General features: G+C 31.7%; 1 protein-coding gene across 3 annotated transcripts in view; it reads right to left on the reverse strand.

The window, feature by feature from the left end:
- The window catches only part of LOC148283400 (HEAT repeat-containing protein 5B), a 155,265-nt gene that overhangs the window by 101,617 nt on the left and 27,551 nt on the right, over positions 1-26,097 (reverse strand). For 2 of the 3 annotated variants that reach the window (XM_088223561.1, XM_088223562.1), the window contains exon 2: positions 2,719-2,869. In XM_088223561.1, coding sequence (XP_088079687.1) covers positions 2,719-2,850 — 132 coding nt within the window. In that variant the 5' untranslated portion in view covers positions 2,851-2,869. Of the gene's footprint in view, positions 1-2,718; positions 2,870-21,213; positions 21,348-26,097 lie in introns of those variants that run through there. The other variant, XM_088223560.1, reaches the window with a different exon arrangement.

Below are 26,097 nucleotides of genomic sequence, written 5' to 3' on the forward strand. Positions count from 1 at the left end.
GGATCATCGATTTTTTTACATAGCTATAGTTGGAAGTCCAAACTACTTCCTTTAATCCCGATAAAATATATAATTTCATCGCGAAAATTATTATTGATAGTCAAAAACTCTTATTGATAAACGAAACAATGAATTAATTACCTAAACAATTTCCCCCGCGTGAGCAAAGGCGCGGGTAAAAGCTAGTAATATATAAATAAATGGGAAATTATATTGAAAATATAGTAAAACGTTGACATATTTAGTTTAAAATTTTGATTTACACTTGGTTTTATTTTGATCAATTAGCAATATTTGAAAGACCTTTTTTTAAAACCGATCGGAAGGATCTGAACATTTTGGGAACAATTACGAAACATTAATATACAAGTATGCTTAAATTAATGACTTCTCTAAACTTATTACACACCAAAATGTTAACCATCTAGTTTAGTATTAGAAAAAACTTACTTATTTCCGGTTCAATCAGAAAACAACATATTAAAATATTTTATAAAAAACATAAAAAGTATACATTAGTAGAATGTATCAATAAAAAAAATATCTTTACAAAATATAAATACCTACATTTATAATAAAAAGATAAATTAAAAAAAATAAAAGCGACGAAGAAGAAAAAAACTTAGGTACTTTTAGAGGTTTAAAAGGAAAGTTTGAAAGTTAAGTTTTACTACAAAATAACCGACAAGGCAAAAAAATTGTTTGAAAACAAAAAAAAACAGCAAATTAAAAAAATGATAAGGTAAAAAAAGATTTAATGATGCATAAGGTAATTAGTACGTAGTAAAAACTCATAAGAAATAAATGTATGAAAGGGAACGAAAAACAAATGATAATAATTTAATGGAAATATTGAGAAACATTAGAGTTACTTAATTACCAAAACCACTCGCCAACGACTGGAGTTGCATAGAAAAAATAATAAAAGAAAGTTACTTTATCTTCATATTATCCCTTTAGAGATTTTACATCATAGTTTATACCAATAGTATATATAAAAATTTAAAGGCAATGTAATAATAATATTAAAAAAAACAGAATGAAGATCAAATTACTAATTGCAAAATAATTGCTTGTGCATTTTATTTTCGGTCATGTAATTAATATCACTCTAATTTAGGGTCGGTTTTAGACATCGCCATTTTCGTGAAAATCACACTAGAACAGGGGCGCAAATATATAGGGGTTAAAACTGTGTTTTTACTAGTTTGCGTGAAAAATTATAATCACACTAAGCTAATATTTTTACAAACATGGTTAAAATAATGTGTGTAGGTATTTAGCAGTTATAAACGGCGTATAAATTATTACTTAACGACATCAACTCCCATATACATTTATGATTGCCGTGCCGCATTAAAAAAATAATGGCAAACCCAGCAAGTATTTTGAGAGTTTTTCGTGCTCTTTTAGGGGATTTAGGACCATTTTGGAATATTAACGCGACTTCAATGTATCTCATAACTGAGGTATTTAGAATTTCGTTTCCTGTTGTCGGCAAAAATGGATGATTTTACGTATGCAATGCTCTTAGCTGTAGGTGGAAGGTAGGCTTTATCAAAATTGTCGTATTTTTCAGACCTTATTCAGAAAAAAAAACATATGGACCTTTTTTTTAAAAAAAAGGTCAAATTTAGCAACTTTTTGTCGTGATAAACATCGATATTTATGATTAAAAATATGAGTTGAATAGCAGATAAGTACACAAATAAACGTTAAATATGTATATACCGGGTACCTGATGGAAAAATGAAGTAGATTTTAGGTAAACTATTATAATAAAATTAAAAAAATATAAAAAAATACACTAAAAATTGTTATTAATGTGAGATATATAAACGAAAAAAACCGACACTCTGGAGCATGCCAATGGGCCAGAGGAAAGCCTACCTTGCACAAAAAAATATGTGTGAATTTTACATTTTAAAAAGTACGTACACGTACACAGAGATAAAATGTTAAAAAAACATACTACAAAACCCCTGTATTTTTTGCTGTTAAATTTATTGAAATACATCGTTTTGATCGTAGAAAATAAAAGGAAAAAATGCTACATTAACTTTGTTTTATACTTGATCTTGAAAAGGTGTTAAAAGGCCATAGTTATATTCCAGGTTTGAAAAAAAAACATATACATACATAATATAATATATGCATTCCAAAATAATACTCCAGAGTTAATTCTTAAATTATACAAGACGTATGAATCTCACCCACATGATAAAGGTTTCAGCCCTTTTACTTCACAAAAGTCAACAGATGATAGAGTTGAGGAAATGTGGATGTTTTAACATAAGCAGAATGATGAATGTTACACATTGTGTAAAATAGCCACTTGAACCAGCCAATGACAGGTCATTAGCCCTGTATATGCCTAGACTCCCATATTCCCTTCTCAAAAGTGTTTTCCCTCTCTGTCGCAACATTTTTTTATATAATCAACTACCTAGGGAAAGGATCCAGCCGGTCTGCATTCATTTGGACATGCTCAAAACATTGTTGACATAAAATCTTGTTTAAAATATATTTTCCTCTTGAACAATTTACGCGTGGTTGAGAGGCGTCGGATAAATGTTCTACCAGAAAGCTACAGAAATGTCGGAGCATCGATGTTAAGAAATAAATAACAAACACTTTTCTCATCCGCTTTGAAATAGGTCAGGGGTGGAACATACCAATCGACCCTCGCAATGAATATAATACAGTGTCCATAATTACCTTCTGTGCGGCGACAAGCACCTTGTCTAAGAATCGGAGCCATTCGAATATGAAGAGGGGCCTCTTGGCTGCGGGGATCTGCTGAAGAGCTTCCTCGTTCAAGGTCAAGGAGTGAGACAGCTCCATCATCATGGCTGCCAGGGCCGCTTGCCTGGAAAAACACGATCACATATTTATTACGTTATTCAAAAAAGCTTGTCAAGCTTAGAGGAAATCAAAGGTTTGCAGATATTTCAATGTAGGTATTTTCCTTATCCGCACTCAGTAGTGCATAGGGCACCATGCAGGTATTACATTGCAGCGCATCTAGATTTTTTTTATTTAAGTAAGGTTAGGTGCTTATTCTTACGCTTCAGATGCCAGTCGAAAAATAATAAAATGTTTCAGTGTAGAACCTTCTTTAAAAACAATGCGAAATTTCAGTGGTTTTATAAATACCTTTTTTTTATAGACTATTAAACTAAGTCAATTAAAAAATATTTTTTTGTATCGTATTATCAGCGCTATGATTTTTTAAAGTTTTGTATTTCTTAATAAAATCATTATTCCAAATTACTAACGTAGACAATATTTACAGAAAAAAAATCGATTATTCAGTTTATCAAATAAACGAAAAATTTACACAAGCACGTCTTTGCGATTTAATTGAAATAATTCCAGGAAAATTACGTTAATATAGGCATAAAATAAGTTAATGGCCTCCCTAAAGAAAAAGAAAAGACAAATATTTTATGGTTTTAATTAACCGTACACTGCGCTAATATCATAAGCAGCTTTGGCAGCTTTATCTCCCCGATTGAACGCGAACAGAAGGTGTCAAAGAAAATAAAATAAATGGAACACCTTGCAAAAAAAACAACTTGAAGATTAATTAAAAATTGTGCATATATTGTATTTTAATTACATAAAATACTCATATACTTGTACGTACTATAAACTCAGCGTTAAAAGTCTGTCTCTTTTTTCGAAGAGGAACAGCATTAAAATAAGAAAACACTAAACTTATATATAGTGTAATAAAACCTGTAATAAATGTAAATTAGTTGTACGTAATATATTAAATAAATAAAAAAAATGATATGGTATACAAAATAAATTAAATGGACAATGGTTTACTAATAGGTTTTTTCCAAGAAATTATCCAGATATCATCTTTCTTTCAATACGAAAAGGCGTGAAATTTAAAACAAATTTTAAGATACAGATATGTGTGAATTTCGCTACGTTTTTGCCAAGATTACAAATAGGATAATTTATGTTGAATTTTATACTAGAAATAAAAGAGAAGTGATACGTAAATCCACAAATTTGGAAGAAATAATATCCAGTGATCGATTTAATCATTTTGTGGAATTATAGAAATACTCGCGTCGCAATATAAAAATTCCCATTTCACATAAATTTTCTTATTAAAGTTTGGAATAACAAGCTTTAAAAATAATTTCGAAATGGAGAACACAATTTTTAATGCCCGAAGACGACAATCCTCGACATAAAGATTTTATTTTCATGAAACTAATTCACACTTAAGCTACAAATAATTGGAAAACTTATAGATAAATTTATTGGAGAGGAGAATGATATTTCAGATGGCTTTTTGGCAAAACGACAACTCGATATGAGCTTAGTAATATCAAAATTGGTCAAAAATGAGCTATCGCCAATATTTGATAAAACTCAAATACGTTTTACAGTAAACGAAACTTAATAATTTCCATTGACGATCAGTCTTTCGACCTAAAATATCTGGGTACATATCTTACACACTTTACCTAATGGGTGATGTCATGTTGAAGTACAAAAAAACATGTTTGCTGCATGTAAAATAATTATTTTTTAAAGCAAAAGTAGCTGGATAGTGTTACATACCTTTCATTATTTATTTTATTTATTGAAATATATATACTTAAATATAAACATAATTTTAAGATACAAAACAAAATATATACATAAGTAAATACAAAAAAAAACATTAAGCTACTTTTTGTAGTTTATTTGTGAAAAAATTACCTACAAAAATTTCACCCTGCTTAAAAATAAAATATATTCATACCTACACAATAAAAGTCGATGTAAAAAAGTAAGAATTGAAATATTCTATTCATTTTCGATTTAAAAAAAAATATATATATAACAGCAACGCATATTGCACACATCTACAGTAGTGTCTAGGTAATCCGGAGAAAGTGCTGTACTTAAGTATTGTAGAAGAAAACATCGTTATGTACATCCATTAATATAAAAAAAGTGTTGATCGAGTAGCCAGTTCCTTATGGTTACTTTTTCTATATTGTAATAATCAAATCTAAGGTCAGTTGGGATTAAATCAAAAATATAAGGTACCATAATATAATATTGTTTAAAAAAACTTACGCAAATGGTTATCCTTAAATAATGATTATATTTTAGATTCAAGATAATTTAATAGGGGTATTCATTAAAATCCGCCTTCTGGTCCAACGGTCAGCGCGTTTGCCTAGCATACAAGAGGTCTCGGGTTCGATTACTGACATGGTTGATATGAAATATTTAGTCGAAATATAGTTTTTAAAATAAAATGTTCCATGGTCCCTGGACTGGCATCTGAAGCGTAAAACTGATCACCTACATGTAACAAAAATGATCAAGATACGATGCGGTTGGTGTACCAATGCAGTTCCCTAAGCACCATTAGGCGAGGAAAAGGAATTATGATAATTTATTAAAAACGAAGTTTAGAAATACGAATACATTTCACCAATTGCAGAGTACCTTGATCATATTTTTTTTGTTATATGAATGTAAGATGATCAGTCTTACGCTTCAGGTACCAGTCTAGAGAAATACTCTAGTGTAAAAACATCCTTTTTTAATAGATATTTCATGATTACCATGTGGGGAATCAAACCCGAGACCTGTTGCATGATAGGCAAACGCGCTGACCACTACACCACTAAGCCGACTGTATATATTTATATTTATTATTTGTAGGATAATTCAAATAATGAAAAAAAAAATTCTATGTACAGCACTCATGAGAATATTCATAGGGATCGGGCTGTGGTCCCGTAGCTAGTGTTGTGGACTCGCGATCGGAGATCCTTGGTTCGAACCCCGCTGTATCCCAAATTGATTCCTATTTACTAATAGTGAGTTGTTTACAACACGACAAACGCAATTTTTTTTTTTTGATCCACCATCCGAGTATTCTTTTATTTGTTTATAACACAGGAATATTAATGTAAGCTTTATCATTCAATCAGTGTTTCAGATTATTCTTCTTCTTTGCCACATCCGCTCCTTAGTGGAGCATGTGGACATCACCAGTTGCCTCCAAGAGACCCTATCGTCAGCCAGCACTATCGCCTCCTCCCACGTCAATCCAACGCCCCTTAATTCCGCCGAATAAAGTCTAAAGATCGTCATCGACGGCCTTCCAGGACGGCGTGAGCCCGCAGGTTTAAAGAAGAGGCAACTTGGGTTTAGGTTCTCCTGAGGCATGCGCAGCACGTGTCCAAGCCAGGTCTACGACCGCATCCTCAAGACGCTCGTTATAGGAGGCTTCTGCGTCCGTTCTCGGACTTCAATGTAAGTTATAAAATCGAACCACCTTATACCTAATCAAACTCTTCTCAAGCACTTACGCTCAAAACACTTACTCTCAAAACTCAGAAGTTGGGTGTTTTGAGCTATGGTAAGGTGCCAAGATTTATTCTTTTATTTTAAAGAAACAAACAGTCGTCAATGATATAATAACTTTTTAAAAAAATACAGTTTAAAGACAGACCAGCAAAGTTTCTAAATAAAAATCAAACATATTATTAAATTGTGTTACAACAAAAGGATGTGTTTATGTGTATTTGTATGAGAGTAAGTGTAGATGTATGTTTATGTGTATTAGTGTGGGAGAAAGTGTTCAGGAGTGTGCATCATTAAATAGTAAGTGGGATCGTATCGCAGCCAGAAATAATAAGTCTTAATTTATTTTTAAATGAATTAAGGGGTATGTAAAATATATCGATAGATGAAAAAAAAACATTATAGTTAGAGCAAGAACGATACTTATTGAATAAATACTTATTTCTTGTCACGCGAAAGGGGGGGACATTAATATTAATTTTGGAGAGTAGGTTAAAAGAGTCCACTTTATTATTTAATAATTTATGTAAATATCATAATTCAGATACAATGCGTCTATTTGCACCAATATAGGAATACTGGCATTATACAAGAGTTGAATAATCGGCATTTCGTTTTGACCTAGTATAGACTAGAGTTCTAGACAGAGTGATACAGAGTAATTCAGATTTATTTTGATAAATTATTTTTGAGTTTGTTACTCTTAAATTCTAATCAGATTTACATCGATAGTATGCAAGATTATAGTGTTTTTATTAACTCTTGTGTGGCTGTGATGTCACACTAGTCGACATAGGACACAAGATTTGATATTTCTTTCTTATTTTTTAAAATGAAATATTCGTATTTTCGTAATCCTTACTAAATGTTAATACAAAAAATATTTATCCTTGCTGCGCGAAGAATGAATGTCCGCTAATTCAGCAACACATTCATACAGATACCTTATATAAGAGAGAGCACGAAGATATAAGTCATAACAAGGAAGACACAGACGCTGTTCTGCGGCGGGTGTCATCTAAAACAGATGTAGTCTTCACTCTTTACACACTGTGTAACATTCAAAGTGTGTAACATTGAAGTGGCCACTTAAACCAGCCAATGACAGGTCATAAGCCCTGTAAATGCCTAGACTTCCATATTCCCTTCTCAACAATGTTTTCCCTCTCTGTTGAAATAAATTTAAATATGAACAACTCCGCAGGGAGGAAATCCAGCCAGTCTGCAAGCATTTGGACATAGTCAAACATTGTTACATTTACTCTAATTACTGGATATGTTTATTTTACGATATGTACCTATTTCAAATTCAAATTCCAATGTTACTTTTTTTCATGTTATACAATCATGCCTTGAAAAATATTTTTATATTTTACGCACATAAACGTATCAAATAAACACTTTGAAATAAATGCAGAATAATCTACCACTGATGTGTGTAGGAGGCGATCTTTCTCTTTGTAATTAAGAAACAATTAAATATGGCTACAACTACTTAAACGAGTGTAAAAATTAAATAGTTAAAGTGAACGTATCACAACATAAATTAAATAGTTAAAGTGAACGTATCACAACATAAATTAAATAGTTAAAGTGAACGTATCACAACATAAATTAAATAGTTAAAATGAACGTATCACAACATAAATTAAACAATAATAAATGGCCAAAAATAAATAAACGAGAGGTGCTAGACTCATTGTTCGTTTTACCGAAATGTTTCCAGAGTTCGCTACCGATCTGCATATTGTATAAGCGTCCTAGTTTCGGGAGCAAACTCTGTATTCAATAGGTGTATTCATGTCAACTGCTAAAGTTTACTCTGAATTTCCATACGTGTATTATGTAAATAGTTCTAAACTTACTACAAGATGATTGCTTACTCGGAACTACCTTCCATAATTCTAAAAGAGGTGACTTGGTTAACGTTCACGTGCTCCCAACTATAAAGAACATTTTAATGTTTAATCATACCTGCAACAAACAAATCGTCACGCCGTTTTCCCGTAAGGGTGGATAGAGAGGATAGAACGCTATATCACTATATCTTTGCATATAGATCAATCATACCTTCAAATTATAAATAGGAACAGAATTTATCCGGCTTTTTTCGGGATCGAGTTAAACGAGCATAACTGACTTCAAAAATATCAATGCCCTTAAAACTATCTTCTGTTGCCTAGTTTGCCCGCACCTAGAGTATTTCTCTGTTATCTGGTCTCCATATTATAATTTTCACATCAAAAATATTGAATAAGTTAAGGGAAGATAGGCTGGAGGTTGGGCTTATCCAGATACCAATATACGTATAATAAGTTAGAAACTAGCTTAAATATATCTTCTCTTCAAGACCGTCGAAATAAATCTGACATTCTAGTCCTATTTAAAATTCTCAACTCACTCTTTGCTGCGCCTGAACTACTGAGATCAATAAAATAAAATATCCCAACTAGAAACCTCAGAAAAAACTTACTCATTCATACCGATAACCATAGAACTAACTATGGTTTTTATTCCCCTATGCCCAGAATTCTTAGGTCTGCCAACAAACATACCAGTCGTGATTTCTTTGATAACAAGTTGTCTTCTTTCAAACTATTTTTTTATTTTTTTATTTAAATCTTAAAGTAGGGCACACATATCATACATTTGTTATGTGTGTTCTAATAATAACATTGCAAATATATCACTGAATCAAATTCAATTATAAACACCTCTTTCCCTCTTCCACTCCCACCAAGTCTACTATATACCATTATGTCTTTCTACTTTCCTTTATAATAATTTTCTATGCATAAATATGTCCTTAAAAATGCCCATTGAGCGTATATAAAAATAAATAAAATAAAATAAAATTTTCATTGGTTACAAAAAAATCTACTGTTGTATTATTTTAATTTTCTCATACTCCCCATGAGGTCAATTTTGATAATTCACGTCACTACGACTCACCGTTTCAGGGGAGTTACTGTGTCGGAAAAACAAACATACCAACACTCACATGTGTTTTAATAATAATAATAATAACAATGTTTGGATAATTTATGTAGCGCCATTTTTGGGAAAATCCCCTCAAGGGCGCTGAACAATAAATAAATATCCCAGCACGTCTTGCAGCTACAGAGCGCATGGACTATAAGAAATCTATAATCTAGATTATAATACCCACAAAATATAATTCTTTTGACTATTTTTATAAGAATTACATTCAATTATTTACTGTGATTGTGACAGATAGAAATCTTCTGATAATTAGGATAGTGGATAGGAATCCTTACTAAAAATATATTTAGTCAAATTTCATTAAATAAACACCACTACGTGGCACTGTACTGAAAAAAGACGAGCTCTTGTGCTTGGTGTGAGATTATACATATAAACCAAACTAAACTTGACCGGCACCATGGTGCGGGTTCGATTGCCGCCAGTTGCAAGAAAAAATCCAAGATTTTTTTTCTTAATTGATCTGGGTGTTGCGGTGTATTTTTCATAGTTTCCTTCCATATCCCCTCTTTCACATCTGCTGACAAGTCTCTAAAATAAAGGCTTAGCGGGTAATTCTTTTTTTTTTAAATAACCTTTATCTACACGTTCAACAAAGAATGAAACGATGATGGAAATGCTAGACAATTTAAAAATTAATATAGAAAATTTACCGACAACATGCAATTAATATATGTACCTAAATACGTACGACAGGAAAAAAAACCACAGCACAGTGTGATAAATTTGGATGGTTTCGTAAAAATCATAATCAAGAAAGCCCTTATAAGCTGTTAGTTTTCAGAAAAACTAAATTTCACATCTCAGGTCAGTAGGAAATCGAAATATACTGTAATATTATTACAGGATAAATTAAAAAAAAAATTGTTAAGAAAGTTTAAAATCAAATTTTGGACAAATAATACGATGACGATGAAACAAAGAACCTTTAAAAGAACTCTATTTTGCTGAATATTATTAGTAAACTCAACTCATAGGGACTATAATAAATATACGATTTTTTTATGATCTTGCGAGAGGAGTTTGTCCGGAAGTTTGATCAACCCAGATTTTACAAGAAAACAAAATTAAAGTAATACGAATGTAGACATTTTTAGCTTTAAGCGTGTACAGCTTTCTTCCATTCTCTATAAAGACACGCCATTTTAAGGCTCCGGGCTTGGAGCTTTAAGCCTTACGCTTTCTTATAAATTGGAATTTCATCCTCCACTGTGCGACCTTAGTACCTCGGTTTGCAACGATAATATTTTATGAAAATACAACAGAAAGTTTATGGGAAAATTGCTAGTCATTTTTTAAAGATATAGACATTTTGTTACGCGAAACGGGAACGTGTTCTGAATTTGAAAATAATAATTCACTCGCGACATTTTACTAACAGTATCACTTTATAAATACCGTTAGAATCTACTGCGCAAATCCAGTAAAAATAAGAATTTACTTACGTACAGTAAAATACAAAAAGCTTTTCTCCGAACTGAAATCGTAATCGTCGCAGAATGTACAAACATACTAGAGTTTTCCATTATTTCATAAATTCCCTTTGAAATGAAAACAAAATGGCAATGTATCTGCCACATAAAAATTTAGTGTTTATAACGTGGGAACGAAAAATACAAATTACTATATTTTTGCAGGTTTTTTAATGTCATGAAATAGACAAAGTTATGTTTTTAGTTCCGCTGTAGGATGCATACAGGATTAGAAAACTTTTTTAAAAACAAAGTTTAAAGCCACGTTTTAGGAAACAAACTGCTTTTTAAAACCGCATTTTATGAACTGACAATACTTAAATCCAATTTTATTTTAAAGGTAGGTACGTTGTAAAATTTAACGTAAAGTTTTTTTGTCCAATAATCGGTTTCATCGCTCTCGCGGTATCGTCAAACTGGTATAATCATACCTATCATTAAATTATTTTTTATCATCATTCTCTTTCCTTTTTACACCTAATAAAGCATAGGGCTAAGTTTATTAACAGAAGGCGTATATTTATTATTTTTGTTACATGAAGGTAAGATGATTAATCTTTCACTTCAGGTGCCTTAGAGATGTAGATTTGCTTCAGATAAAACAATGAAATAATTTTTTTATTTTTTTTATTTCACGCTTTACATAAAACTTTTTTTTAAAATATGAATACCTCACTGGGCACAACCCATGTCGAGCATTCATTTACATGATTTAATATATTATACTTATAGTGTCTAAAAATATATTTAGAATACATATAAAATATAACGTATTTAAATCCACACAGATACATATACATATATAATAGTAAGAGAAAAAAAAAAAAGAAGAAAAAGAAAACAACATTATATTATTAGTCCAGCTCACATACTAACTACTGTGCAGACATTGGGTCAAGTAACAAGCTACTGTCAGCTCCCGGTGGCCCAACATCCGCACAAATGTAATTAATCACTTTATGTTTTAATGAATACGAAAAATTATATTTTAAATAATATTTTGAGTTTGTCCAAACTTTTGTAGCCATGGACTGGATTCAACTCCCTTGGGAGGATATTCCTTCAATTCTTTCATCTGTTGATGTTTGTGAAGTTAAAGAGCTGAAACCTTTATTTATGCGAATGAGATTCATCTTTTGAATTATTTCACTTACATACTAGGCGACGCCGGTTTTTTTTTTTTCTTCAGCTCCTTAACTTCACAAACATCAACAGATGAAAAAATTGAAGGAATATAGATGTTCAAATATGGGCAGAATGGTGAATGTTACACAGTGTGTAAAGTGGCCACTTAAACCAGGCAACGACAGGTCATAAGCCCTGTAGATGCATAGACTTCTACATTACCATCTCTAAAATGTTCTTCATCTCTGTTGTAATATGTTAATATATCTTTAATTAAATATTTTGCTATCTGATAAGTAAATTAGTTTTGTTAACAAAAAAAAATCACATACGCATATGTTACAGTCGTAGAAATTCTATATTTATCTACTTCATCAAGAATTACGGAAAGCCATCACGTTAGTGCAGGGTTCGATGGGCAGTTCCCTAGATATTCAGGTTTCACCACTAAGCCACAGCTGTCAACAGACCCTTGTCGTATATCAATCACGGGAAGGGTTAGTATGTTGAGGGTTAAATTACAAAACCATGTGGCCGAGGAAAAACCGGTGAAAATTAATAACATTTTGGTTAGTTTAAATAAATATATTGAGTGATTGAAAGAAATCGATACATAGCGATTAACCCGTTAAGAACTTTGCGCAAACGTAATACTCACCCCTGGGTGCAAAGCGCACCGGATTTCTACCTCAAATGCCGCGTATATTGATCACATGTTACATGAAAGTAAAGTGATCAGTCTTACGCTTCAAGTATCAGTACAGAAACAATGAAATATTGCAATGAATCCGGGACCTCAATCATCATAGGCGAATGCACCAACTATTATACAACAAGGCGGACTCTTAACTCCATTTTCTTTTTCACCTTTTTTTACCAAAGAGTAGCCTGTTGACAAAAAGGGGGACTGTAAATGAAAAACTAATTTCTTTCAGTTTTGTGATAGGGAAATGTTTGAAGAAAGGATAGGAACATGAAATGGATACCTACCTTTAATATGATCTGAATGTTCTTCAATTTCAGGCACTGGATGACAAAATGAACTATAAAATGTAACGATGTTTTCTACGACGCGCGACGAATCCAACCATTTTTTATGCGATTTTATGTGAAGTCAAAAATGTTGTTTTGTTTTTGTTCTAAATCCAAATCTTCTAATTTTGAATATCTTCTATCTTGATGTTAGGTAGGTACCATAAGGATGGGTCAAGGGAAGGATGGAAAAGAAAGGTAATCGCCCAGGGATAGTATCGATAAATGCTGTTATTTACTTAACATAGTCATCGAGTCAAAAACGTTCGTCCAGGAATCTAGTCTTAATAAATAAAGTAAAAGAGTAGGATAGGAATATTCGAAAAAATGTATTGGGATTAAAGTGGGTGCTATATTATTTGATTCTTCTATCGTTGATTTTTGTAGATAAAAACTTATTTTAGATTTGGACATACTTAAAACGTCGATTTATATTTAAAATTATAAACAAATATTTGCGTTCTTATGATTTACCCATATTTCAGTTTGAGGCCATTTTCTTTTAGTCGTAAATAACCGCGTTGGAAAATGGGAAAACACGTTGTGGTAGAGCGGGGTTCGAATCCCGGACGTCCTGGGCCCGGGATTTATATTTACACCTGAGGATGGGTAACACTGATTACCCGAAACTATTCGTGTTTTAACGTATTAAACTCTTGTGTAGTAAATTTACAAAGTGTTTTATTTTAAACAAATATAATCCACTTTTTTAAAAAAAATATTCATTTACAGGTTGCCGACGAAGATATTTAAAATTTTCATACAAATATACGCATTTTCGTACATTAATATCGATTTTAATTTATAACGTCTCGATACCGCCAGTGAGATAAACCCAAAATTCCAAATCTTGAGATGCACATGCAGATACATGTGATAATAAATTTAATAAATGAATGTTTTCAAATAATAAAACATTAAAGTAAGATAGTTAAACTATGTGAAAATATATTATCGTAATCTAGTTCAAATAATTTAATTCAGTCAGACCCTTCGCACACCTCGAATTCCGATTATCTCAGAATATGTTCTTCGGAAATATCTCACTGTTGCTTCGGACTAGTGATATATACCGACGAAGATAGAGTTTGTAATCGAGGCCCAAATCTAGAATCGAGCCGCGGGACCACAACCCGTCACAAATTGTTCACTATTTGAAAAGAAAATATACGTTAATTTATGTTACAAAATACATAAACATATTTGGTAAATATATTTAATATTATGTAAGTTATATATACTTCTACGTCATTTAGATAATAATTATCTGCCTGAAGGTAATAGGGGTAGAAAGGGTAGTAATGTTCTGTAACAAGATCTATCATTGTCAATGATTACACAAAATCTGACAAAGCTTGAGACAGGTAATCTTAACTCCGGCTGGGTAACTTTTGTATTGAAACTCACTGCCAAGAATTGAGTTAATTTCCACAATGAAAGCGTACAGTATCAATTACCAAGATATACCTAAAAATAAATAATTCAATATTAGTAACGAAAAAAATATAAAAGGAATAATAACTGATAAGAAGTTTACTATTATCAGTTAATCATTATTGACGACTTTGTTGTAAAATAATGAAGAGGAATTATCGGGGTCGGTATAAAATAATGACGCCTTTCTCGAAAACCGCAATGAAATTTTCATTATAAACTTTTACCGCAAGTATGGGTGTAACCATAAATTGCGTCCGTTTTTTTCCAAATGAAGAGAACAAGGAGACATATTACAACAAATTAGTCAATTATATATTATCCTTCATTATTTTACTACAAATAAGTCAATATTGTATTCTCCTTTATTCCCTGGACTGAACGCGAACAGAAAGTGTCGAAAATGCTCACTTTCGTCTACTTGACATTCCACTTTAAAAGCTTGTAATTAAATAAAATAAAATATGCAACGTAAAAACAAGCACAGTATCTTGTTGAGCAGAAACTTTTCTTGATTAATTAAATTATGTATATTCATCTGACCACTAGCGCCAGCGTCAGTGTAGGTTAAATAAAGCCTTGCTAAAAATAAGCTAGAAGACCCATGGCTTGGGGTAAGTTTGATGGGAATTATTAATATATGACGTAGTACCTTCCTAATCCATCAAATATCTGAAAGGTTGTGGAAGTATTTTCAGTAAAATATTTTATTAGTACTGCGCAGTTAGGGTAGCCTGGCAAAGGACATAATAAAATATATCAATAACATATTTCAATTTAGATATGAACCAATCGCTTTTGACTTATACTAACTTATCAAAAAGCCCAGAGGCGTTTTTTTTTAGCGTTTGCAAATGCAAAATTGATATTCACTTTTTCTTTAAAATACTAAAACAACTGCCACAGTTATTAACGATATCAAAAAAAAAAATTCTTAGAATTTTATTTTATGTTGCATTCAATTACTTTTGTAAAGCGCTCTTGAGGTAAGAAAATTGCGCTACATAAGTAGGTAATCTAAAATATTTATGTAATAATAATATTATGAAACAATGCGTTAGGATTTATTTATTGAAGGACTTATGCAGTCCATTATAACAATGGTAATTACAATTTCTGATAATAAATACAGGTACTAATCTAATAAAATACATTGATTGATTTGGTGTTTATTTTGTAGAACTCCATATTTAAACTTATAACGTTAGAAAGCAAACACTGATTTGAGTCTACGGAACACTTTATTTTATTTTTACAAATATAAAAAACAAAATAAAGTGTTCCGTAGACTCAAATCAGTGTATGATTTCTAATATTATAAATTTAAATGAAATATAAATTAAAGATAGGACAAAAAAAAGTACTACCTCAATACAAGATCCGGTCTATCTTAGTGATTTTTTAAATCTATAAAGACTTACACCAAAAAAGTCCAGATCTTGTCTCGAGTTTACAATACGACACAATCGGGACATTGGTGCATGCAAGCCATAGTTTGTGCTGTGTTGATCAAGGATCAGCACAATATTATTTCGCAACCGGCGGATTGGAACATTGAATTCCACTTGATCCAGTAACGATGGTACATCAATTAAGCCATTCAGTAAATTTAACATAGATATGGAGTCAATGTTATTTCTACTTGTAGACTTGAGATTTTTAACATCGACTCCATTTCTCCGTAAGTGTAGTCTCCCCTCTCGAGGCCATTCATCCTTGCTATATTTCTTAGAAAACGATGTTGGACCGATTCGATGTGATTTATCCGACCTACATAGAAAGGAAGCCCAGATCACGGAGGCATATTCTAAATAAGGACGAACAAGTGAGCAATATAGTGTTATTAACAACAACAACAACAAACCATCACGCCGTTTCCCCGTAAGGGTAGGCAGAGAGGATAGAACGCCACAACACTCTATCTTTGCATACAGATCTCGCTTCCTCTACATTCATACATCTTCTCATGCACGCGCGCCGATTATTCCGACTTTTGATATGTCCATCTTTAAGTATTTGTTGGATTTGGTCATGCCATGTCTTTCTCGGTCTTCCTTTATTTCTGCATCCATCAACATTCGCATTGTAAATATTCTTAGCCGTTCTCTCGCTGTCCATTCGTTCTACATGTCCAAACCAGCGCGGAGCTCCTTTCTTGATTTTGTCGATAATGCTTGTCTCAGCCTTACATAATGTACGGATCTCAACATTTGTGCATCTATCGTACATAGTTTTACCACACATTCGCCTGAGAGATCGCATTTCGACAACATTCAGCTTACTTTCATCCCTGTTTTTCCAAGTCCATACTTCGCTCCCATAAATCAGGTATGGGACCAGGACTCCGTTGTGAACTGCCAATTTTGCCTCTTGTGACAAGCATTTATTTGCCAAGGTCGATTTAAGTGCACCGTTCACTCTGTTCCCGGCACTCACCCTCCTTTCAATATCTTTCTCAGTCATTCCATCCCTAGTGAAAATACTTCCCAGATACACAAATTCCTTGTAGACAATGTTTGATTATGTCATAAGCCCTGTAAATGCCTAGACTTCCATATCCCCTTCTCGAAAACTTTTTCCCTCTCTGTTGAAATAAATTTAAATACGCAAACATTGTTGAATTACTACCTGGTAAAAGAAGAAGTATAAAAATTGGAAAATTGTTTCCAGGCGTTGCCTAGTAGGTGATTTGGTTCAGCCGGATGAATCTCACCCACGTGATAAAGGTTTCAGCTCATTTACTTCACAAAAGTCAACAGATGGAAGAGTTGAGGAAATGTGGATGTTCAAACATGGGCAGAATGGTGAATGTTACACAGTGTGTAAAGTGGCCACTTAAACCAGCCAATGACAGGTCATAAGCCCTGTAAATGCCTAGACTTCCATATTCCTTTCTCGAAAACTTTTTCCCTCGCTGTTGAAATAAATTCAAAATGAAGTAATTCGAAAGAAAAATTTCTACTCTACAAGAAACTGTGTTTGCTTTTACGATACATATATTATTTTACTTAATTACAAGCTTTCAAAATAGAATGTCAAGTAGACGACAGAATATTTTCAACACCACCTCCTGTTCGCGTCCAATAGAGCGAATAAAGCTGCCAAAGCTGGTAGCGATATTTGCGCAGTGTACGGTGAAGATGTTACGAATGAAAAGACAGCTCGTCGATAGTTTTTGCGTTTCAAAGAATCGTAAAAACATTTTAAAGATTGGAAAAAAATATATATTTAAAATTAACAAATTACAACAAGGAGAGAGAACATTTTAGAGATGAAAATATAGAAACCTAGGCATTTACAGTGCTTATGACCTGTCCTTGACTGGTTTAAGTGGCCACTTTACACATTATGTAATATTCCCCAACTTGCCAATGTTTGAACACCCATATTTTTCAATTCTTCAATCTGTTGATTTTAGTAAAGTTTAAGAGAGTTGAAATATTAATTGCTGTGAATAGATTCATCTGATCAAATTCTTTCCCATACTAGGCAGCGCCAACGCCGGAAAACAATTTTCCAAATTTTAAAATTCTTCTTGGACCAGTTGGTTTTATTACAACATTTTGAGTTTGTACAAATGTTTGCAGATAAAAGACTGGATTTCACCCCCTAGGCTCTCTGGCCTCTTAAAGCAGCCAATGACAGGTCATAAGCCTTGTAAATGCCTAGACTTCAATATTTCCTTCTCTAAAATGTTCTCCATTCCTGTTGTAATTTGTTAATCTTAATGACTGCCTAGGGGTTGAAATCCAGTTTTTTGTCTATTAACATTTGGACAAACTCAAAATATTGTAAATACATATCTGTTATTAAAAAAAACTAGACTTTCTCTTTATTCAAGCATAAAACATACGTTTCCTATTTATAATTACAACTTTTGAGACATGAACTTTTCGAGAATTTGATTATGCCACGTTTTCTTCGTTCTCTTAGTCCACTAAAAACTTTTCATTAAATTAACTACTAATTATTGTGTATTGTGATATTAAAAATTCACGCAGTAGATTTAGGGGAAAGTTTATGCAAGGCGAAACTAAATTGATAGGTTTTACAATCAGCCATAGTTTGTAATTTCCTTGACAATCACGCTGATTAACAAAACAATACTTCGTGGAATGACATTCAACTATTTTGTTGACAATTAATATGCTTTGAAAACTGTTTAAGTTTCTTTGGCACAGTACCTCCCTTAAAAAATTCAAAAAACATGTTCAAATTAGTTTGGGGATGTAAATAGTGTTCAATTTTAAAGTGATAATATTTTTTGTCATATCAAATAATTGATCGTTTGTACAATAAATATAATACAATATGTCGACACATTGACAAATTACAAATCTGCAGAGACACAATTTTGAGATACCCTTTAAGGTTTTTAGTTTAAAGAAGTTATTGTAAAAATATTTCAATTTGACTTAATCGGGTTCACGATGCAAAGATAATTGAGCTTTATTGCAAAATTTAATATTGCTAATTTATTATAGAAATAAAAGACGAGTGATACTTTAATCCACAAATTTAGAATATCCAGTGACCGGTGTCATCGCTTTCGCGACACCTTCGAGACTGGTATCTTTATTAAGGAGTTCAATGTATTTATGGTACAACAACAGAACACAGGTATGGATAAAGAATTCAAAATTATATGTGAGTAAATTAAATAAAATTATTTTTATCTTAAGGATCATTAACAATTTTTTTCGGGTTAACTAATGAGTTAAAATATCCAGTGACGATGAAACCGGTTACTGGATATTCCAAATTTGTGGATTAAAGTATCACTCCTCTTTTAATTATATAATAAATTACGATGAACTTCCATCAAGAATTTTCACTTACAAACTTAAATGTATTAACTTATTTGATAAAAATATTTATCTATGGTTTTGGAAATATAATACAGAATTTAAAACTAACTTTTGTGGTATAGCAGCTGTAAGAATTATAATTTTACTATTCCCAGTGATGCATAGGGCACTGCATAGGTACTCCAATTGCAGCTTATCTGAATCATTGTTACGTGGAAGATCAGGTGCCAGTTCAGGAACAATGAAATATTGCAGTGTAAACCAATATTACACGTTCACCCTGCCAGGAATAGGACCTCAAAGATAGTGGGCGAACGCTCTAATCTTAGTACTTATCTCTGAGATTTTTTACTTGAAACTAGCCATTGAATCAAAATCAAACTAACAGAGCTGTAGGAACACATGCATATTTTTAGAGCTGGATATAATATTTAAAAAACAACATGAGGCACTATTAGTTCGCAATATAGTATATTTATGCACTTGTACAGTCATCGCTTTCCTCTGGAAAAATTGGATGGGGGTAGCTTATAACAACCACGATAAACCATTAGAAACTGTTAAAAAAAAACTTAAAAATAATGCTTCACAAAAATCGCACTTTTCCCTCTTTTCAATTGTTCCAAGAAGCTAAACTTTTAGATATAAGACAAATATATTGTTTTTAATGTTTAAAATATATATTTAAGAAGCAAAATTTATTAAAAAGTTATTCAAATAAATCAAGTCAAAGAAGGAATCGTGTGTAAGAAATACCACATTGTAAAACGAGGCTAGCACAGAGACATGCATATTTAATAAAAAAAATTACTGATAATATTTCATAGATCCCAAACTTTCAAAATTTTCCTTCTTTTAAAAAACACGCACTATTTTGGATTCAAACTAAAGATATTAACTATTTTTTCTATGATATATTTTGTTGCCCTTTAATAATGAGCAATATTTGTATGATTTTATTATTAATATTTTTTATTTCCTTTTTAATTACTATCAAATAAAATAGTACCTTATAATCTTTTACAGAATATTTTCTTTTCTCTTTTTTATATTACACAAAAATATTATATCTGTCTATTTATTATAGGAGCAAAAATTTAAAAACATTTTTTGTACACCCACGAACAGGCCATGCCTTTGTGGGATTTTTTGTTTACTATTTCTGCTGTATATGTATATCATTGATATTTAATTATCCTTAATTATTTGAATACTCTCGTTTTACCTCTTATGTATATTAACATTTCACAACAGAGATAAAGAACATCTAAGAGAAGGTAATATAGAAGTCTATGCATCTACAGGGCTTATGACCTGTCATGGCTGGTTTAAGTGGCCACTTTACACACTGTGTAACATTCACCATTCCGCCTATATTTGAACATCTTTATTCCTTCAATTCTTTCATCTGTTGATGTTGAGATTCATCTAATTGAATTATTTCACCTACATACTAGGCACGCCTGAAAATATTATTTTTTCAATTTCTATACTTCTTCATGGACCAGGTAATTTATCAACAATATTTTTGAATTAGCGCAAATTTTTGTAGACAAGGACTGGATTCAACTCCCTGGGGAGCTGTTTATATTAACATTTCACAACAGAGATGAAGAACATCTAAGAGAACATCTTATGTATGTTTGTATATTGTAAATATATATATATATATTAATATTATTAGTATTACTATAATACCGATAAGCCAGACTAAATCACAAGAAATAAAAAAAAAAACATTAGAACTAAGGCTGTAAGAAGTTATATTATATCGACGATTTTTACAAACGGAATTTTATATTTATTCATACATGCATACATATAAACAATGAGACAAAATGGTACATAAAACACTTTGACAAAATTAGATAGTGGAAAGAAAAAAACATGATTTAATGGAATCTCACGATATTTAAGAATTTTTTTGTTGGTTTGTCAGATACGACGAGATTCCTTTCAAATAAAAAAAAAGAACTTAAAAAATAATGATTACAATGACTTACCTTCTTACTGGCTCTGGCGTCAACATGGTGTCGATTTCAATTAGAAAAATAAAACAGAAACACAAACACTCATTCTACTTAACTGGGATCACTATCGCGTCTATTGTAAACAGAACATTTCCAGAACAAATCCAGTGAGAAAAACAATCATTCCCACTAAACTCGTAAACGGGGTTAATCCGCTACGCAATAGGCTGTATAATTAACAACTGGTGGATCGGCTTTACACGCAATATCACTTAGTTTGTCAAATGTTGTAGACGTTTACTGTAATTCACGTTCATTATTAACAAATTATATTAAACAAATTATATTCAGATAATTGTATTCAACTCGGTTTTTGATATTAAGAATAGGGAAATAACACTTTTTTTACATTTTTAAGTAATAATGGCCTATGAAATACTGCCGAGTAAAAAAAAATTTACTACTTATTAGTAACATAAAAAAAACATAATTTTGAATTCCCGCGAAAACGGTCATTGCATTGGCCATGCCTTTACGTCGCGATTCATGTTTATTTTGAACTTTGTTTGAAACCGTTTAATTTTTTATAGAAAATCATCACAAATCATGGCGTCACAATTATCAAGGCCAAACATGTCGCGTTTTTCTAGAGACATATTTAAAAAAAAATAATTTTAAAGTTATATATGAAAACATTTCTCCACAATAACCATATTGATTTTGAAAATACAATTAATTTTTCTAAATCCATTTCATTATATTTAATCGGTATTCGTAGTATGTGATATTTTCCGATTGTGGTTAACATATTATGTAGAGTAGATCTTGTGGTCCGAGGTTTGACCCCAACTTTTTAGCTTGGCAATCATCACAAAAAAAAAAATTAAAATGTTAAAGCCGAACAATTCTTGTGTTTTCGTCGAAATGAGCGAAATGGGTCGCTCAATCTTATTGCAAGCCATTTAGGCTTGATAACATGGGTCAGAAAATGGTACAAGGCCTTGCTTTCTTGCGCCGTCAAATCTTGGGCCATTTTATGTGCTGTTTTACACGGGGCAGTTTCTGAGAAAGTTGCGCGCGCGCTTGTGCTGTATGTAGATGTTTTCGGCGCCATGGCGGATGATGGTCAGTATCACAGTTGACAAAACGAGCTATCCTCTGACGACACGACTACTGACAATCAACAAATATATAATTCTGTGATCAACAATCAACATCAGGTCTCTAAAATAACATGGATCTTGAACGTTACTGAAAATCAATGTTTTCAGAAAAGAAAGGCAAAATAAAGTGACACAAGCGACCACAAATATGCTTTGACAGTTTAAGTTGACAGTTAATCGTTTAATGAGTGATTTTTTATGCGCGCGCAGATATTGGTTCAAATATTTGTTGATAAACAGGACGCGTTCTATTTTTTTCTGAATTTGAATAAAAAATTACCCCGATTTGTGTATTACCTACACGACACAATGTTCTTGGGGTCAAAATCAAGCAACAGATCTAGTACCATTTTTTATTTTTTTTACCTATTAAATACGACCTTTAGTATATTTTGGCGAAAACGCAACTATTATTTCACTTTACTTTTTTTTTAACTGGCTTTTAGAAAATTGGAAATAAGTTGTAGAGTTTTAGTTAAGTAGAGTAAGAGTTTTGTGAGCATATAAGAGATGTGTTCATAAAATAACGTGAATTTTAAATTTGGCAGGTTCGGAGAGTCTGATTGACATTTTTTATGTTGGTATGCATGCCCCTGAAGTATGCTACAATTGTCAGCAGTATTCATTGTTTACTTTGTCGGTGGCCGCCGCTAAGGTTAGACGTGTTTGGCGTGCTCGGTGATTTTCAACATTTTTTTAAAATTGACAATTGGACTCTTCCAACTCGCGAAATTAAAAAAACCCCTTTATTTTCTGAACACACCTCGTATATATTTTTTTAAATAAGAGCCCGCAATAAAGTGGTAGTATGCTTTTATTTATTTTCTCTTATTTGCAAGAAGAAAGGCGGGAAGGCTGATCTAGGGTTAAGGTCCTCCGGCGAAAAGATTGTTAAGTCCGAGTAAACAAAAAACTTTTTCTTTTATTTTTTTATTATTTCATTATTATTGCATTATAAATTATTTTTTTTACGCGTGGAATGATGCGGAGTGGCTTTTTAAGGGTACGCTTTTTTTCTTGTGTTTTTGACATTGTAGAAAATTTTGGTTTGTTTGTAATATTTATTTTGCTCAACAATGTTTGAGTATGTCCAAATGCTTGCAGACCGGCTGGATTTCCTCCCTAGGGAGTAATTCATATTTAAATTTATTTCAACAGAGAGGGAAAACAGAGAGCAGGGAATATGGAGGTCTAGGCATTTACAGGGCGTATGGCCTGTCATTATCTGGTTTAAGTAGCCACTTTACACACTGTGCAACATTCACCATTCTGCCCATGTTTGAACATCCACACTGCCTCAACTCTTTCATCTGTTGACTTTTGTGAAGTAAAAGAGCTGAAACCTTTATCACGTGGGTGAGATTCATCCGGCTGAACCAAATCACCTACTAGGCAACGCCTGAAAGCAATTTTCCAATTTTTATACATCTTCTTTTACCAGGTAGTTAATTCAACAATGTTAGAGTATGTCTAAATGCGTGCAGACCTGCTGGATTTCCTCCCTAGGGAGTTATTCATATTTAAATTTATTTCAACAGAGAGGGAAAAGCCCGATGCCCTGTAAATGCCTAGACTTCCATATCCCTGCTCTCAAAAATGTTTCCCTCTCTGTTGAAATAAATTGAAAATATTTATTTTGTTGTTGTTTTCTTTTAATAAAAAAAGAAATAATATCATGTTTGATTTTTCAAATAATTAAGTTTTATTTTATTTTAATTTTATTTATTTATTTATTAGTGTATACACGGCACAAATGCCTTTTATAAACATAATCATAAATACAAGTAACATACAAGTTGTATTAATATGGAAAAATACGTATGAGTTAACACAATTTGATTCGCAGGAGTCGGTACCACGTACCTACATATTTATGAATAACTTACAACTGAAAAATACAAAAAAAATACGTAAAACTTAAGACTCGTTTGAAATAAATATATTAGTTTAAGTTTTAGCTAGCTATTCCTTTAGGACTATTTGACTATTTAATTGAAACACAAAACTACCCCATGTTCCAATAAATCATCGAGGAATGTTTGTAAAGGTCTAGCGGTATTGACTTTATTGAAAAACACAGCAAATTAAATTGGTTTTGTGGTTTTAATGAAAACAACAAAACAATCAGCATATTCGGAGGGCTTAATGCGGGATCTGTGATGGTTAATTCATTGCCGAATTATGTATAGTTTAAAACTAATTATAAGTGCCTGAAAAATTAATCAGGCATTACGTTAAATAACTAAAATTACACAATTTAAAGCGGCTTGGTTTTGGTTTCGAACTTTATTATAATTTATCGAAATGCGGTCGGAATAAATACGAGTTAAATAAAAGATTAGTAACCAAGAATTTCCCCTAATAAATTAAATTGTTTTTTACATAATATGTTTATTACTGAGTTGCCCAAACAGATTAGGGATGGTGATGGTTTTCGTTAAAAACCTTATAGGTTACTTAGAGTATAATCAGAGAGAGTCTGAATTATTTTATTTTTTTTCAAAACATTTTTTTTTCTCAATCTATTATGCTTTTTGTTTTTTAGAATGATACGAATTTAAATGGAGTGATCAAATAAATTAGAATAACAAAAGGTTTATTATACAAAATAGTTAATAACGAACAGAGGGTATTCCTTCTCAATCAATTTATATCCTGCGAGCTGAACCCAGCAATGCTTAGCTATTACTAGATTTAAGTACATACTCTGATTGGGATCCACAAAAAACGAATGTTGTTTGTAAAAATTGAAAATTTTTATTGTGTACAAAAAATAATATTCTTCTATTTTTTGGTATATACATGCTCGTAGATTGCAGCCATGGGAACGACGAATAAAACATTTACGCTACTAACATTTTTTCTACTGAACAGATTGAAGATTTCAAAGCTATAAATATGCCCATGGCAAAGCTCATCATTTTGCTGAAAACCGCAAGTAAATCGGTTCAGTCTACCGAAGACACATACGAATATTGCCTTTTATATACATAGATGTCCATAATATATATATTGAATGTCAAGATTGCATTTCATTCTTACATTGCTTTTTTGGATATAAGTTAAAACACAGGAAAACAAATATCATCCTTTTTTTAGAATAAAACCGACATTTAGTTTTGATTAAATAATTATGTAACATTCGTACTGGGAAAATATGCTATCTGCCGGAAGAATATCAAAGAAAAGGCGTCAACAGAAATGAAATGAAAAGCAAAATACTGAATGAATAACGTGCTTTATGTTTTAAGATGAAAAGGCAAATGGAGGAGATTATGTTTCTTATTGGATATAATAATAATTGAAGAAAAAAAGTAAATATGATTTTTCTTACAAAATCAGAATATGAATATGATATATCAGTAATATGATATATTTTTTTATGAAAAAATTCCGTTATTAGTGCATTTATTTATTAGGTAAATTTAAATAACACAATTATTATAGTTTCGGGGGGGTACTTCTCTAATAGACGGATGTTACAAAACCGCAGAGTTGTAGGTATCATAAATTAACACAGTAAGACTGGTATTTTAACTACCTTTTTTTTATAAAAATGTTCTACGAACCCCTCCAGAAGGGTTAGTAATGAGAATGAGCAATATGCGTATATTTTATATACGTCCAGGCTGAGTCACACTATACGAGTAGGTACAGTTCGCCGTTCAACTGATTTCGCTATATTGATGATTCAGTTATATGTATATAGGAATACGATATAAATGATTGTTTTGAATTATTATTTTAGTATTAC

The sequence above is a fragment of the Micrasema longulum genome, unplaced genomic scaffold, assembly GCF_059751315.1.
Source record: "Micrasema longulum isolate JH-2025_06_02 unplaced genomic scaffold, ASM5975131v1 h1tg000242l, whole genome shotgun sequence".
Taxonomy (NCBI): domain Eukaryota; kingdom Metazoa; phylum Arthropoda; class Insecta; order Trichoptera; family Brachycentridae; genus Micrasema; species Micrasema longulum.